The sequence below is a fragment of the Sardina pilchardus genome, chromosome 19 (genome assembly GCF_963854185.1).
Source record: "Sardina pilchardus chromosome 19, fSarPil1.1, whole genome shotgun sequence".
Lineage (NCBI taxonomy): Eukaryota > Metazoa > Chordata > Actinopteri > Clupeiformes > Clupeidae > Sardina > Sardina pilchardus.
Genome location: NC_085012.1, coordinates 2,959,149 through 2,976,407, shown reverse-complemented (window position 1 = coordinate 2,976,407; position 17,259 = coordinate 2,959,149). Strand labels below are relative to the sequence as shown.

The 17,259-nt window shown below is 45.6% G+C and overlaps 1 protein-coding gene across 3 annotated transcripts in view; it reads right to left on the bottom strand.

The window, feature by feature from the left end:
* Positions 1 to 871: 871 nt before the first annotated feature.
* Positions 872 to 17,259, bottom strand: part of LOC134066455 (epidermal growth factor receptor-like) — a 53,799-nt gene continuing 37,411 nt past the window's right edge. The window contains exons 18-28 of one of the 3 annotated variants that reach the window (XR_009936440.1): positions 15,996 to 16,118; positions 14,949 to 15,047; positions 14,438 to 14,623; positions 10,338 to 10,493; positions 8,991 to 9,066; positions 8,361 to 8,507; positions 6,284 to 6,381; positions 5,768 to 6,115; positions 4,662 to 4,752; positions 3,391 to 3,926; positions 872 to 3,344 (exon numbers count right to left, since the gene is read on the bottom strand). Coding sequence is in view for 2 of the 3 variants with exons in the window: in XM_062521804.1 (XP_062377788.1) it covers positions 3,568 to 3,926; positions 4,662 to 4,752; positions 5,768 to 6,115; positions 6,284 to 6,381; positions 8,361 to 8,507; positions 8,991 to 9,066; positions 10,338 to 10,493; positions 14,438 to 14,623; positions 14,949 to 15,047; positions 15,996 to 16,118 (1,683 nt within the window). In the remaining variant the exon portion in view is untranslated. Of the gene's footprint in view, positions 3,927 to 4,661; positions 4,753 to 5,767; positions 6,116 to 6,283; positions 6,382 to 8,360; positions 8,508 to 8,990; positions 9,067 to 10,337; positions 10,494 to 14,437; positions 14,624 to 14,948; positions 15,048 to 15,995; positions 16,119 to 17,259 lie in introns of all 3 variants that reach the window. The other 2 variants (XM_062521804.1, XM_062521805.1) reach the window with 2 other exon arrangements.

Here is a 17,259-nt window from a genome sequence, read left to right as displayed (position 1 = left end):
ACTTCAGTGGTCTGAAAACATAGTTGAATATTTGAGCAATTCTGAGAGAAATTCTCACCATGTTCACTGCTCCAGGGCTTCATTAGGGTCTTCAGTCACATGACCTTGAATGGGGTCTTTCAACTAAATGTAGTTGTCCATGATTTTGGCCAACTTAACATCAGGTTGTTGCATAACACCAAAGGACATTTTTTTCTGTGACGAACTTTACGGAGTTCCTACCATTTTAGAAATGTATGTATGGGAAAAGTGATTACCACTTAGTAAAATAGACACTTGCACAATTATGCCAGGAGCGTTCATTAAAAAATTTAAGCATTATTTCCTCTATTTATAAAAGTTAACATTTATATAATTATGTTGTCTACCATCACACCATAGGACAATTTTAAGGTTTGGCTCAAAGTTCTGAAAAAACGATAAATGACTCAGGTATTAAAACAACAAATTCATGTAAAGCAAGAAAATGTTTAACCTTTTACAGTATTTTAAAATGTGAAAATGTGAAATTAATTGTGTTTTATCTTCTGTGACGGTGAAAAAGCCACGTCATGTCATCTACCCATGTACAGCTTTTTGCCACATGATGGCGATCTTATCAAGGCTTAGTGCACAGTGTGCTCACTCACGAGTAATGCACTTCTCAATAGTTAATGCACTTCTCAAGAGTTAATGCACTTCTCAAACTGTCACAGGAGGGAGATATGCGTGTAAGCCAGACACAACGCAACAAAATTGATTGCTCCTTGTTTCCCGACAACGGGCGTCACACTCAACATTGCAAAGATGAGGAAACGTAAAACAGATGTTAACTTTGGCGCACCATCAACCTGTTATGACAAGAATACTCATTCTTAATCGTTAACAGCCAAGGATAACAATGACATTGTGCCGATGTCCACTGGGTTCTTTTTATTGAATGGCAACATATTGAGTTGTAAACAAGATGTAAATATTAAGTGCATTTCCCCAGGACACCTCTATAGCTACAAGTGCACCACATCACAGCAGGACCAATGGCGTGCAGGCATGTACATTGTCCATTCTAAGCTAACTGAGTGACCTACAGGATCAGCAGTTTATCACTTTAGCTCTGTACAAAACGGTGTAGAAACTAGGCCTACTAAAACAGTGGCTTCCTATAGGACTCTGAATACCAAGACAAAAATCTTGATGTCATTAGGCCTATTTAATTTACACAGATCTGCATTTTGACATATCCCTAAAAAACACCAGGGATTATAAATTGTAACTGATGATGAAACCAAGCCAAATCTTTGGTATACATATTTGGTAAACAATGTGTTTATAAGATCATATTCAAATGTTCTCCTGTTTGTAGAAAACGGCACAAGGGAAGCTCAGTTAGTTGAGACAATGCATTGACACACATGATTTAACATCCCAAACGTGCGGCCCTAAGAACTGCACATTTTTGCATGGATAAAAATGCATGTTTTTCTTGGCTTCATTATTGCTTTGAGTAGAAGAACAAAGAACACACCTTCCTTGGATACACTTTGAGCAACAAATGTCCCATGTTGTGTACATCCCTGTTTAGTAGAAGGTCCATTCGAATGTACAGTATGTTTGCCTCTCTTTTGTGTTGATTCTGTCTATTGTCCTTTTCGTGGAAGGCAAAGGGCCTGAATTTAGAACAATCTTAAATGGCACAGTAAAGCTAAAAAATATTCCGTCCTCAATCTTTCTCTTTTAGGTCATAAAATGCAATCATTTATTTACACCCAGAATACTCGGAGTAAAATGTGCTGAAGCCGCAACTGTTAAAGCGTTCCTCCGTGGTCAGAGAGTGGTCAGAGAGTTCTGCGCCTGCATTTGGCCTCGTCAGACCGGAGGGCTTAATGACCCAAACGCTGCCAGCACGGCACCTGCCCATGACTACACCTGCCCATCACGGCACCTGCCCATTAGTGCCCACTGTGTAGGTGGAATGCAGTGTGTGCTGCATGCATTATTCAGGGCTTTGTACTAAAAGTGACTTTGATTGAATAATGAATAGCTGTGTGTGTGTGTTTACTGTGCCGTGCTATTAGGCGGCCTTGCTCACTTCACACATTTGACCCAGAACAGATTGCTTGGCTGTTTCAAATTGGCTCCGGAAGAACAGCAAAAACACTATAATACTGCTTTGAAAATTACACTCCATAAAAACCTACAATTACAACATTCAATGACTACTTTGTACACACAAGAAAACACAACATCCAAAAACACATTTTTCTACCAATTTCACAGTTTCACATCTAAAAATCTAGCGACTGCTAAACTGAAGTGTCTACGGTTCAAGAAGTGTTGTAGGTGGGCTGAGAGCTGGAGGTCACCTGTATGGTGTCCTGCTGTGAAGACACGGACAACAAGAGAGCAGTTGCTAATGGGGTTAGTTTATACTATGACTGTGGTGAGTACGGAGACCTCCTGTTAAATGAAGAGAAGAGATGAGGAAATGTTTCAAGTAGTTTTAGAGTTCTCTGCTGATTCGTCATCGCAGGACAATTCAACCTGCTGCAAAACAGCCTTCATTCAGTCAGCGTGTCTGACCTGTCCAGGGCCGGCCCTTTCCTCCGCCGGCCGTCTCACAGGACGTGACCAAAGATCGTATAGTTACTAAGATGAATCATAAAGGGTTTTTTCAATGGAACGAAATAGCAGCACTTCCTGCCTCCTAAAGGGGCGTGTTCAGTGATGAAATAATCGGTTTAGAAAGGTGTAGAATTATTTCTCCCATAGAAATGCTCCCGTTTGCCTCCTAAATGGGAGTGGCAGTTGCGTCACAATGAAACCAGAATTTACCCTCATATGAATCGTCTCGCTTTATAAACCGTCTCACAGGAAGTGACGCTGCGCTGCAGGGGGACGCAGCTCAAGGTGAGGTCAAGGTCATGACCAGGGGGCATCCGTCACCTTTATCCTGCGGGTGAGTGGACGAGGCCACATCCAGACATCACAGCTGCAGGCAACTCAGTCGGCAGGCAACTCAGTCGGCGCCACACACACACACACACACACACACACACACATACAGACTCACACTCACACACACACGCATACACACGTTCACACACACACACACACACACACACACACACACACACACACACACACACACACACACACACACACACACACACACACACATACACACACACACACTCACACACACACGCACACACATAAACACACAACCTTACACTTGTTCAGATGCTGAGCTGAAAACCCCGGTAAGTCTTCAATAACACTGAAGGATAAAATAAAAGTTTATGACATTCCAGATGTGGACCTAGTTCAGTTCCAGATGTGGACCTAGTTCAGTTCCAGATGTGGACCTAGTTCAGTTCCAGATGTGGACCTAGTTCAGTTCCAGATGTGGACCTAGTTCAGTTCCAGGCCCGGGCCCAGAGCGGTGCCAGCGGCGCGCGGGCCGAATGTTCTGGCCGGTCCAGAGCTCTAGCGGGCCGAATGTTCTGGCCGGTCCAGAGCTCTAGCGGGCCGAATGTTCTGGCCGGTCCAGAGCTCTAGCGGGCCGAATGTTCTGGCCGGTCCAGCGCTCTAGCGGGCCGACTGCACTGTAGCGTCCAGCCCCAGGTACTCCAGGTTCTCTGCGGCGGGCAGGAAGAGGCCTCGGGGGGCGCCCGCGGGCAGGAAGTCCTCCTGGTAGTCCGGGTTGTCCAGGTGGGCACAGAGGGAGCGCGGGAGCGTGCAGCTGGCCGTGTTCAGGTACTCGGGCCCGTCCGGCCCGTCCGGCCGGCCACCCAGCACCTCACAGTAGCCGCCTTCATCCTCCTCTTCCTCATAGCTGTGGCCAGCGTCTGGGCTGGACACGCCCCCTGGGCTGGACACGCCCCCCGGCTCCTCATAGTTTGGGTTGATCATGTCGCACAGCAGAGACTCGCGCTGGTTCATGTACTCTGTTTACGGACACACACACACACACACACACACACACACAAGGAGGTGAAAACACAGCTGGTTCATGTACTCTGTTTATGGAGGAGAAAACGGAGCTGGTGAGAAATCAATACACACTACACAAGTGTAGCGCTAGCAGGATTATTGAGCAGAGATGTGGAGCGTTTCACAACGCAGGCTTAGCGGCTTAGTGGATTTAGCTCATTAGTCCGAGGCCAGAAGTGAGGCATTCCCATAAATCATTAGCCTGCGTGGGCCTGGGCGCTCCATCAAGGCAAGGCCCTCCAAATATTATATTTCTAAAAATAATACCCCGACTTCTGAGAAGTCTTTCACAAGTTCACTTGGAAGAGCCTTGAACCAGACCAATGAAATCCCACCCGGGAATCCACCCAGCTATTGTCTTCAAAACAAAAAGGAATTTAGCGGCGTCGTTCTTAATATTGATATCACTTTTGGATTTGCTGGGCTAACAGGAGAGGTCAACACAGCCACAAGCGTACACGTGTTTGGCCATTTGAAAGAGAGACAGGGCAAGCTGACAGTATTAGATGCAGCGGGCAGACTGGCATTGTGTGGGCAAGCTGGCAGTATGAGATGGCATTGTGTGGGCAAGCTGACAGTATGAGATGGCATTGTGTGGGCAAGCTGACAGTATGAGATGGCATTGTGTGGGCAAGCTGACAGTATGAGATGGCATTGTGTGTGTTTGACCCGTGGTGACCCTCCCTCACCTGGCAGAGGACGGTCCTTCTCCAGAGGCCCCTGGGTGGGGTCGGTGATGTAGCGCAGGATCACGCTGTTCTCTCTGACCGGGTGACCGTTCTGGTGAAGAACATATTATTCATGGATAGTCAATTGTTAACAAATACATTAAGTCGCCTGTAGGGCACAAACAAGACTGTAGCATGCACAGTAGCATGGAGCAGGACCTAAATACCTATCAGACATGTTTCAGCAGTACACACCTTCTCGTCCTCTGAGGTCTCAGGAGAAAAACCTCTTAGTAACACCTGCTGTTAGAACTAAACATGGTGAAGCAGCTTTTAGCTGCTATGCGGCTCAGCTTTGGAACCGACTTTCTGATGACATTAAAAAGGCCCCAACTGCAGCCTGTTTTAAATCTAGACTTAAGACCAAATTGTTCTCAGATGCTTTCTGCTAACTGTCTCTTAATTATTCCATCTGGAGTCTTTTATGTTAATTATTCCTTATTGATTTGATCTTGATTTATGCTTTGTTTTTATTTTCTATTATGATCTTTTTATTATTATTATTATTATTATTATTATTACTACTATTACTCTTTGCCCATCTATGCTTTTATCTGCTATAATTACTGTTTGGTTTTTGTTTATGCAAAGCACATTGAATGACCTCTGTGTATGAAATGTGCTATATAAATAAACTTGACTTGACTTGACTTGACTTGCACAGGAGGACGTACTGTAGCACTGTCCTTTTCCCACCAGAACGCCACTACCGCTGTGCACATCATGCATGTTGCACAACACATCTTGCACCTCTGCCAGCCTGATACTAAAACAGAAACTGGCTGCAGTCTACGCTGTCTTCCTGAGAAGGTGCAGGCGAACAGGTTCAACCAGCCTTAGAGCCGCTGGGTAAGTGTGGCAGCGTCGGTGTGTACTCACTCTAGCTGGGTAAGTGTGTAAGTGTGGCAGCGTCGGTGTGTACTCACTCTAGCTGGGTAAGTGTGTAAGTGTGGCAGCGCCGGTGTGTACTCACTCTAGCTGGGTAAGTGTGTAAGTGTGGCAGCGTCGGTGTGTACTCACTCTAGCTGGCTAAGTGTGTAAGTGTGGCAGTGTCGGTGTGTACTCACTCTAGCTCGGGTGAGGACATGCAGTGACGGAGATGGAGGAGGTGATGGAGGAGGTGATGGAGGAGATGGGGGGGTGGTGGGAGGGGCCGATGGAGTTCCTGTGTGCCTGTAGCCGTTGTGTGCTGATGTGTGTGTGCGGTAGGTGGCGGTGGTCACCGTGGTTACGTGGGGATGCTGCGGTGCTGGTTGCTGTGGATACGGCGCGCTGGGATGGCCCTCGCTGAAGAAGCGCTTGGTGGGCAGCAGGTACTCCTCTGCGTCCACCACGCCGTCCAGCCCCTCGCCGCCCATCAGCGTCCGGTAGAAGCGCGAGTCCGTCGGGCTCGGCAGGCACATGCGCTCGTCGCCCTGGAAACGGTGATGTCACGGTGTTGTCACGATCAGTCCAAGTGTCACTCTCTAACCACATCAACCAGCAAGTCATCCACCCAAACACCAACCACATCAACCAGCAAGTCATCCACCCAAACCACTCTGTCATCAGCTGGGCCCGTTCAAGAGGCTAGAAAGACTTACCTGTATAACCAGGTAGCGTGACGGATCACGAGCCATTTTGGAGAACTCTGCAACGAGCTCCCTGAAGTGAGGTCTGCTGTCAGCATCAATCATCCAACCTGCACACGCCCAGCACGTACAAGAGCAGTTACAATAGCAGTGCTGGCTGATGGAGGCCACATACATCAGAGGTCACATTTGATCACGATCATGTAGACGTCTATGGTGCAGCACAGAGGCTACTGTCATGCTAGAACCGAGGTTCCGAAACTTCAAACTGCCGAGGCCCAGTTGCAATTCAGTAAGTGCAGTAAGTAACGTAATTAGATCTCCTGTATGGCGGATGTCTGTACGTCTCCATGTTGCCCTCTCTGCCCCTTAGTGCGCATGATTAATGTCTCCATGTTGCCCTCTCGGCCCCTTAGTGCGCATGATTAATGTCTCCATGTTGCCCTCTCGGCCCCTTAGTGCCCCTTAGTGCGCATGATTAATGTCTCCATGTTGCCCTCTCGGCCCCTTAGTGCCCCTTAGTGCGCATGATTAATGTCTCCATGTTGCCCTCTCGGCCCCTTAGTGCCCCTTAGTGCGCATGATTAATGTCTCCATGTTGCCCTCTCGGCCCCTTAGTGCGCATGATTAATGTCTCCATGTTGCCCTCTCGGCCCCTTAGTGCCCCTTAGTGCGCATGATTAATGTCTCCATGTTGCCCTCTCGGCCCCTTAGTGCCCCACACATGGGGCATGATGCGTGTGGAGAGAGTGGCAGCACTGATCCTGAGCCCTGAGTCATCGCTAGGGTTACATAATAGGGTTGCTATGCGGAAGCACTGCCTGCTGCATGCCTGTGGGATTTCCAACAGCAATTTCATTGGCTGGTGCCTTGCGTTGCTTTCTGATGGTGCAGCCAAAGTTGAACATTTCTCAACTTCTTGAAGGTGTCAGGCGCAAAGCAACGCAACGCAACGGAACTACAATTCACTTCGGCTACGGAAGACGTCAGCCCATGCAACGTGAACGAGGTGCGTCCCCAGCACTGCACTCAATGGAAGCTTCTGTGGACACCGTTACACTCACATTTGCTCATGAAGACGTCTATGGTGCAGCATGGAGGCCACTGCTCCACTCACATTTAACCATGATCATGTAGACGTCTATGGTGCTGTTCCGCTCACATTTAACCATGATCATGTAGACGTCTATGGTGCTGTACCGCTCACATTTAACCATGATCATGTAGACGTCTATGGTGCTGTTCCACTCACATTTAACCATGATCATGTACTGTAGACGTCTATGGTACTCTACCGCTCACATTTAACCATGATCATGTAGACGTCTATGGTACTCTACCGCTCACATTTAACCATGATCATGTACTGTAGACGTCTATGGTACTGTTCCACTCACATTTAACCATGATCATGTACTGTAGATGTCTATGGTACTGTTCCACTCACATTTAACCATGATCATGTAGACGTCTATGGTACTGTTCCACTCACATTTAACCATGACCATGTAGACGTCTATGGTACTCTACCAGTCACATTTAACCATGATCATGTACTGTAGACGTCTATGGTAGGCCTACTGTTCCACTCACAACCATGATCATGTACTGTAGACGTCTATGGTACTGTTCCACTCACATTTAACCATGATCATGTAGACGTCTATGGTGCTGTTCCGCTCACATTTAACCATGATCATGTAGACGTCTATGGTGCTGTTCCGCTCACATTTAACCATGATCATGTAGACGTCTATGGTGCTGTTCCGCTCACATTTAACCATGATCATGTAGACGTCTATGGTACTCTACCAGTCACATTTAACCATGATTATGTGGACGTCTATGGTACTCTTCCACTCACATTTAACCATGATCATGTAGACGTCTGTGGTACTGTTCCACTCACATTTAACCATGATCATGTAGACGTCTGTGGTACTCTACCACTCACATTTAACCATGACCATGTAGACGTCTATGGTACTCTACCACTCACATTTAACCATGATCATGTAGACGTCTATGGTACTGTTCCACTCACATTTAACCATGATCATGTAGACGTCTATGGTACTGTTCCACTCACATTTAACCATGATCATGTAGACGTCTATGGTGCAGATGGGAGGTTGTGGTAGACGTTCGCCCTTCTCCAGGATGTCAGCGATGGCGCTTGCCGGGATCCCATCATAAGGTTTGGACCCGAACGTCATCAGCTCCCAAACGGTCACCCCTGAGGAGGAGGACATGAGACTCAAGGCCTGAGCTAACATACGCTGTAACTAGCAGCTTCAGACCCTGCAGACACAGTCATGTCCTGAGCACTGTGTGTGTGTGTGTGTGTGTGTGTGTGTGTGTGTGTGCAACTGCACCCCTGTATTCATCGTAGAATCAAATCGTGCTTTAATCAGATTAAAGAATGTAGAAAGATAATACATACCCATGTACTGTACACCCGCCCTGAGCATACATACTCAACTTTTCTCACCATAACTCCACACATCCCTCTCTCCTCTCTTTCCTCACCATAACTCCATACATCCCCCTCTCCTCTCTTTCCTCACCATAACTCCACACATCCCCCTCTCCTCTCTTTTCTAACCATAACTCCATACATCCCCCTCTCCTCTCTTTCTTCACCATAACTCCATACATCCCCCTCTCCTCTCTTTCTTCACCATAACTCCATACATCCCCCTCCCCTCTCTTTTCTCACCATAACTCCACACATCGCTCTGATGAGTGTATGTCCAGTGCAGAATGGACTCCAGCGCCATCCACTTGATGGGAACCTAAAGAAAACACAATACAGTTAAGTGTCTCTCTCTCTCTCTCTCTCTCTCTCTCTCTCTCTCTCTCTCTGCAGGTATGTGCGTGTGCGTTATTGTTGAGCAGAGGGGGGAAAGCTTTGCAGCAAATAAGATATTTTAAGTGGGAATCAACTGTTGATGTGAACTCTTTGCCGCTTCACTGCTTCACTGCTTGTTTCAGCAACGCAGAAAAGGGGAGGTCATGATTCAGAGTGTAGCTTTCAGGTTGACCTAGTTTAATCCAAGAGTCTGAAAAGGACTCATCTCAACGCTGTGGTAAGAATTTGTTTTGTGCCTTTATTTTGGGAATAAAGACAAATCCAAATCAATCCAAAGTGCCAAATCCCAAACTGTCACGCTTCAGTTTCTGTCAGGTGATCCATCATCTACAGCTTCTTGGACTGCTTCCCTAAACCAAGCCCTCCAAAGTAAACACCAAATGTGTGTGTGTGTGTGTGTGTGTGTGTGTGTGTGTGTGTGTGTGTCCATCTTCATTTGGGTCTGGAATCATGCCAGGCCTGTCATATGTATTACATTGCTTCCTATGTATTAAATTTAGTACTTGTTCTACAGGGCAGAAAAACACTTATCCACACATCAATGATATGCTGTATTGAGCTCTTGTATCATTCAGGTGGTATATGCTGTATTGAGATCTTGCATCATTCAGGTGGTATATGCTGTATTGAGCTCTTGCATCATTCAGGTGGTATGCTGTATTGAGCTCTTGTATAGACTGCAAATATCCCTTCAGCCCTCATATAAAGACTCTTTAACTCATATAAAGACTCTTTAGCTCATATAAAGACTCCTTTAGCTCATATAAAGACTCTTTAACTCATATAAAGACTCCTTTAGCTCATATAAAGACTCCTTTAGCTCATATAAAGACTCTTCAACTCATATAAAGACTCCTTTAGCTCATATAAAGACTCTTTAACTCATATAAACTCCTTTAGCTCATATAAAGACTCTTTAGCTCATATAGACTCTTTTAGCTCACATAAAGACTCTTTAGCTCATATAAAGACTCCTTTAACTCATATAAAGACTCTTTAACTCATATAAAGACTCTTTAATTCATATAAAGACTCTTTAGCTCAAGACTCTTTAGCTCATATAAAGACTCTTTAGCTCATATAAAGACTCCTTTAACTCATACAAAGACTCTTTAGCTCATATAAAGACTCTTTAACTCATATAAAGACTCCTTTAGCTCATATAAAGACTCCTCTAAGTCAGCTGTCTCTGACCTTGCCTCCATCTGAATGGTACTCCTTCTCGTCGGCGCTGAGGAGTTTGGCGAGCCCAAAGTCAGTGATCTTCACGTGGTTGGGAGTCTTCACCAGAACATTCCTGGCTGCTAAGTCCCGGTGCACCAAATGGCGGTCCTCCAAGTAGCTCATACCCTGTGGGACACACAGCAAAGCATCATGGGTAATTTAGGAAGTGCCATATTGCAGCCATATTCATGTTCCTGGGCTGAAGGAGAATATCCCCATGGGCTGAAGAAGAATGTCAGCTTTTTACACCAGCTCTGAAGATTGTATTAGAGAACAGAAGCCTAACATGTAATTATACTGTAAACACACACACACACACACACACACACACACACACACACACACACACACATAAAGAAATTGATTGATGATGATGATGATATGTGACCTTCCACGGCGAAATCAGTCACAATGTCCAAATTTTCTAAATCAAAGTTATTACGTTTTCAGGAAGGGGCATAATCAACCTTCAAAACGATACCTATATCTAATGAATTGAACGTCATATTACTGAAATATAAACATTCAAAGGAGTTGAGTTCATTCTGTCATGCTAATAGAAAAACGGAGAAATCTGCCTCTGAAGTTAACTGTCGGCTCAACACTCACGAACGCTTTGTAAGGTCGCCGCTATTAAAAGATTTACGGTACTTATATCAACGACACAGCACGCGGATGGCTTGGTGGTTGTCAATGAGTGCATTTACCGTAAATATTGGAATAGAGCGGCAAAAACGAGACGCCTCTAACTTCCTGCTTCCTCTAACTTTCTCACCTCAACAAACTCACGTTTTTAGACTACAAAAGGTCAGTTTTTCGGCGAAATGTATTCACGGCCGTACAGTGTAGACCTCCCACTGTTTCAAAACACTTACAAAAAAAAATCCACGATTTTAGCACAAGTGACATAAATGGCCATTTTTCTCAGAAACGCCTGTTGCGACAAGCGACTGGTTTTGCCGTGGAACGTCACATATGTGGTTGTGTATTTTTTTTCTGTCTCTGTCACACCACATGACATGACAGTATCGACAGTACCCCCCCCCTCTCTGTCTGTCAACAGAACAGTGCCCCCCCCTCTGAACAGTGCCCCCCCCCCCTCTGAACAGTGCCCCCCCCTCTGTTTGGCTCTCTTGTTGTTGTGTGCTGCTGCATGCAGATGCACTAACTAAGCTAGACGCAGCAGACCAGCACCTTAGCACTGATCCCTGGATAAGTCATGAGTGTGTGTGTGTGTGTGTCTGTGTGTGTGTGTGTGTGTGTGTGTGTGTGTGTGTGTGTGTGTGTGTAGCCTAGTGCAGATAGCTGGGGGCAAGGTCGGAGTTAACCATAATAGAGAGCAAGAGGGAGGCACCCTGCAGGGAACATGACGAGAACAACAGTGAACACACACAATAGAGTAATATGCACACACACACGCACGCACGCACGCACGCACGCATCTAAGGAGCAAAACAATGATTTCAAAGCGATTTTATGACTATGAAAATGTTGCATAGGGTCTCTTTAAAGCAGCATGAAAGCACTTTTCCTCTGTCGCACAAACACTATTTGTACAAGTACAACATATAGCACACACAACAAGACTACTCAGCAAGTACAACATATAGCACACACAACAAGACTACACAGCAGGTACAACACATAGCACACACAACAAGACTACACAGCAGGTACAACATACTGTATAGCTCACACAACAAGACTACACAGCAGGTACAACATATAGCACACACAAGCAAGACTACACAGCAAGTACAACATATAGCACACACAACAAGACTACACAGCAGGTACAACATATGGAGACACAGACAAAGACTACACCTCAAGTACATCATAAAGCAAACACAAACAAGACTACACAGCAGGTACAACATAAAGCAAACACAAACAAGACTATACAGCAGGTACAACATAAAGCACAAACAAGTGTAGGGTCCTGAACTATCTGTAGGGCTTTCCTCTTAGTGTGGGTTGTGTACAGTTCCACCAACTGCCTCTGGGGGTTCAGTATGATTTTACTGGCCATATCTATCATTTCAGATTCAGATGCTAATGTGGTGATTAAGTATGCAATATAATACCATGTATACCACAGGTGTCAAACTCAAGGCCCGCGGGCCAGATGCGGCCCGCCACGTCATTTCATATGGCCCGCGAGAGCTTTAAGGGTCTGATACAGTATGTGGCCCGCGAGAGCTTAAAAGGTCCGATACAGTTTTTGCGTATAGGCAATACACCGCAATACAATGCACGCATGTGAGACTGACAGGGAGGCAACATCAACCACCTTCCTCTATGATCAGTGCAACTGGCTACAGCAGATGTGATAGCAACGTGTACGTGTGAAAACAAAATAGAGCAGTATTCTAAACTATTTTAGCGAACGGAGCGCCTAAATTACGCGCTCGGTTTAGCCTGCCTGTGAAACGCATGATTGTTTGAAGTGCGTGTGCTTCTTTGAGAGGGGAATCGATGTAAGTTGTAAACTACGTGATACGTTTACGTCTACGTTTAAAAGGCATGTATAATTGTGTGTAGTCCTATTATCCAAAAAATCCAGCTCCAAATCCTTGCTAATCGAGCAAGTGATTGTTTGGCCAAAAGCGAAAATAAGCCTATTCTGACCGAGAAGAGGTGCATTCATCAGGCAAGCAGAGGTATGCTAGAAGTTTGTAGTAATCGCCCTGTTGCTTTGCATTTTCATTTCAGTTTAAAACGAACAACATAGAATCCACACAACACCTTTCAACTTTAAAACTTCAAAGAAAAAGTCCACCGGGACCGTTCGCTTCTACTGTATGTGTATGGAACGGTGTAGGCTAGTGACGCATTTCATATGGATGCACTTTTTGACATGACAGTTAGCCTACTCGTTTGCATCACTTGCTAGATGTAAAACTGCATTTCGTTACTGGTATTTCACTCGTGCAATGACAGTAAAGTTGAATATACTCGAATCTAAAAACTCAGAAATATGAAAAAAAAAGAATCCATGGCATGATCTCTTCCTGACTGACCAGTGACCCTCATTGAAAAGTCAAACTGTATGGAACTGACAGTGGTGTTTTGTTTTTACAAAACATAACAATAATAAAAAAGAACATGTCATGCTGATACCTTTTGCTCTTCTCGATTTTAGAAGTTTTACCGATGCTAAAGATTTTGTGGCTGGTACTACAAATCTTAGAAGTTACATCTGGCCCTTTGAGGGCAACCATTGGGCTGATGTGGCCCTCGGTGAAAATGAGTTTGACACCCCTGATGTATACAGTATATTCATTCTGTATTTAGATGCTATTGTAGCAATCAGACATGATTGGTCTACATGATCATGTTTAAATGTGAGTGGAACAGTACCATAGACGTCTACATGATCATGGGTAAATGTGAGCGGAACAGCACCATAGACGTCTACATGATCATGGTTAAATGTGAGTGGAACAGTACCATAGACGTCTACATGATCATGGGTAAATGTGAGCGGAACAGCACCATAGACGTCTACATGATCATGGTTAAATGTGAGTGGAACAGTACCATAGACGTCTACATGATCATGGTTAAATGTGGGTGGAACAGTACCATAGACGTCTACATGATCATGGTTAAATGTGGGTGGAACAGTACCATAGACGTCTACATGATCATGGTTAAATGTGGGTGGAACAGTACCATAGACGTCTACATGATCATGGTTAAATGTGGGTGGAACAGTACCATAGACGTCTACATGATCATGGGTAAATGTGAGCGGAACAGCACCATAGACGTCTACATGATCATGGTTAAATGTGAGTGGAACAGTACCATAGACGTCTACATGATCATGGTTAAATGTGGGTGGAACAGTACCATAGACGTCTACATGATCATGGTTAAATGTGGGTGGAACAGTACCATAGACGTCTACATGATCATGGTTAAATGTGGGTGGAACAGTACCATAGACGTCTACATGATCATGGTTAAATGTGGGTGGAACAGTACCATAGACGTCTACATGATCATGGTTAAATGTGGGTGGAACAGTACCATAGACGCGTGGCACAGACGAGCGGTCTCACCTTGGCGATCTGGACACACCAGTTGAGGAGGCTCTGGGAGCCGATGTTGTCCTTGTTCTCGCGCATGTAGTCCAGCAGGCAGCCGAACGCCATGATCTGCGTGATGAGCTGCACGGGAGACGTCAGGCAGATACCCAGCAGGCGACACACGTGAGGGTGCTCTACGCTCGCCATCATATACGCCTCCTGGAACACACACACACACACACACACACACACACACATACATACACACACACACACATTATATAGGTGTGAACTTTAACTTTGGTGTCACCCCTCCCATACCTGCCTCATACCTGCATGATAATGATAATAAATCATTCAGTGAGACCTGATTCAATCGTCATTTCTACTCTACTGTTAAAAATAAACACGTTGCAGAGTGCGTTAAGAAAGAGCAAAACAGTTCAACCGTCATTTCTACTCTTGTTTTAAAAAGTAAACACGCTACAAAGTACATTAAGGGGGAAAAAAACACTCCCGTTACACCACCACCTGAACAACTCACATCCAGGATCTCTTTGTTGGCTTTGGGGGAGGAGACTTCCCTCAGGAGCTTGATGGCAACTGGTATCTTCACATCTTCCCCTTCAGGAACCCACAGACCCTGCGAACAAGCACGTCATACAGTAGATCAGACAACAGACCCTGCGAACAAGCCCATCATACTGTAGATCAGACAACAGACCCTGCGAACAAGCACATCATACTGTAGATCAGACAACAGACCCTGCGAACAAGCACATCATACTGTAGATCAGACAACAGACCCCGAGAACAAGCCCATCATACTGTACTGTAGATCAGACAACAGACCCTGAGAACAAGCACATCATACTGTACTGTAGATCAGACAACAGACCCTGAGAACAAGCACATCATACTGTAGATCAGACAACAGACCCCGAGAACAAGCCCATCATACTGTACTGTAGATCAGACAACAGACCCTGAGAACAATCACATCATACTGTAGATCAGACAACAGACCCTGAGAACAAGCACATCAGAGATCGGACAACAGACCCAGCTCAGCATTTTAATAGCATATACTGTAGTACAGTAAATAGTTACCCTATAGCAACCAATCAGGGATTCATCCATTCGTCTATATTCATCCAATATGAACATACAGTAGTGTATATTTCATCGACTGAACTGGCTAGCAGCTATCTTAATTCTGGATGTTCAGTCACATTTTTCTCAGATCTTTCTCTTGGAGCTTGTTCACTCTGGACTGCTGCTGTTCCTACCTTGCACATGTAACGGGTGCTAGCTGGTTAGCTATGCTGTAGAACGTTAGTAAAACCTCACTCCCCGACGCTTCAAGAGCGCTGCTGGCATGAAAGCTAGTAGCCTGGGCTTTTGGCTGGATTGTTAGCGCTCAACTCCCGATCCGAGGTGCTGCTGTCTCGCGGGTTCAAGTCCGGGCGTGTGCAGGGCTGGACTGCGGTGGTTCCACACAACGCAGGCTACGCACACACTACTGCTGTTCCTACTGCTGCTGTTCCTACCTTGAACACACTGCTGCTGTTCCTACTGCTGCTGTTCCTACCTTGTAGACGGTGCCGAAGGCTCCTGATCCCAGGACCTTCATCTTCCTGAGTTCCGTCTCCTTCAGGATGCGCAGCAGGGCCTGATTGGGCGCCTCCCCACTCGGGGTTAACGGCTCCACCAGCTGCAGGACACACAAACAACACAAATAATACACCACATCAGCACGCACACAAACAACACAAATAATACACCACATCAGCACGCACACAAACAACACAAATAATGCACCACATCAACACGTGCAACATGCCATCTGCACTGGGTACATTAATACCGGAGCTGTTCAATTAAAAACACATTTATGATTAAAGGTCAACTATGCAGGATTGGCGATTGCAACGCCGGTTTCGCTTTCGCTTTTCGTTTTCTCTCATTTTATGCTTGCATATTTCTCTGCAGAGCTTCCCCAGAGCTTCCCCCGTGTATATTTTACAAAAGTCCTCAATCGGTCAGTCTGCCTTTTCATGAGCATGATCGAGACTTCACATGAGACTTCCTGGTCCATGGGTGCGTGCCCGAGGATTCCTGAAGTTGCAAGCATGGTTCTACGGCTATAGACCACTGGGGCGGCCGAAAAAAACATTGTTTGACCGGTATTGACTCATTTAATCATATATAACAGTATGAAACGAATTGATTAACTGAAAAACGTTGCATAGTATACCTTTAAATGATTAAGTGATTGAGAAATGTTGTGTAGCAGAGACTTTGCACAGTTGAGCAGGACTCTGATTGGCTAACCTCTTTCATGTCATAACAGCACACTATTGCGCAATCAAACCACACAGGATGTTGTGCAGAACTCCTCAGAAGACACTAGACGCTTTATCTTGCGCCGTGCTAAACTGGACACTAGACGCTTTATCTTGCGCCGTGCTAAACTGGACACTAGACGCTTTATCTTGCGCCGTGCTAAACTGGACACTAGACGCTTTATCTTGCGCCGTGCTAAACTGGACACTAGACGCTTTATCTTGCGCCGTGCTAAACTGGACACTAGACGCTTTATCTTGCGCCGTGCTAAACTGGACACTAGACGCTTTATCTTGCGCCGTGCTAAACATGGGCGCAGCTTTATCTTGCACCGTGCTAAACTGCTTTATCTTGCACCGTGCTAAACTGCTTTATCTTGCGCCGTGCTAAACTGCTTTATCTTGCGCCGTGCTAAACTGCTTTATCTTGCGCCGTGCTAAACTGGACACTAGACGCTTTATCTTGCGCCGTGCTAAACTGCTTTATCTTGCGCCGTGCTAAACTGGACA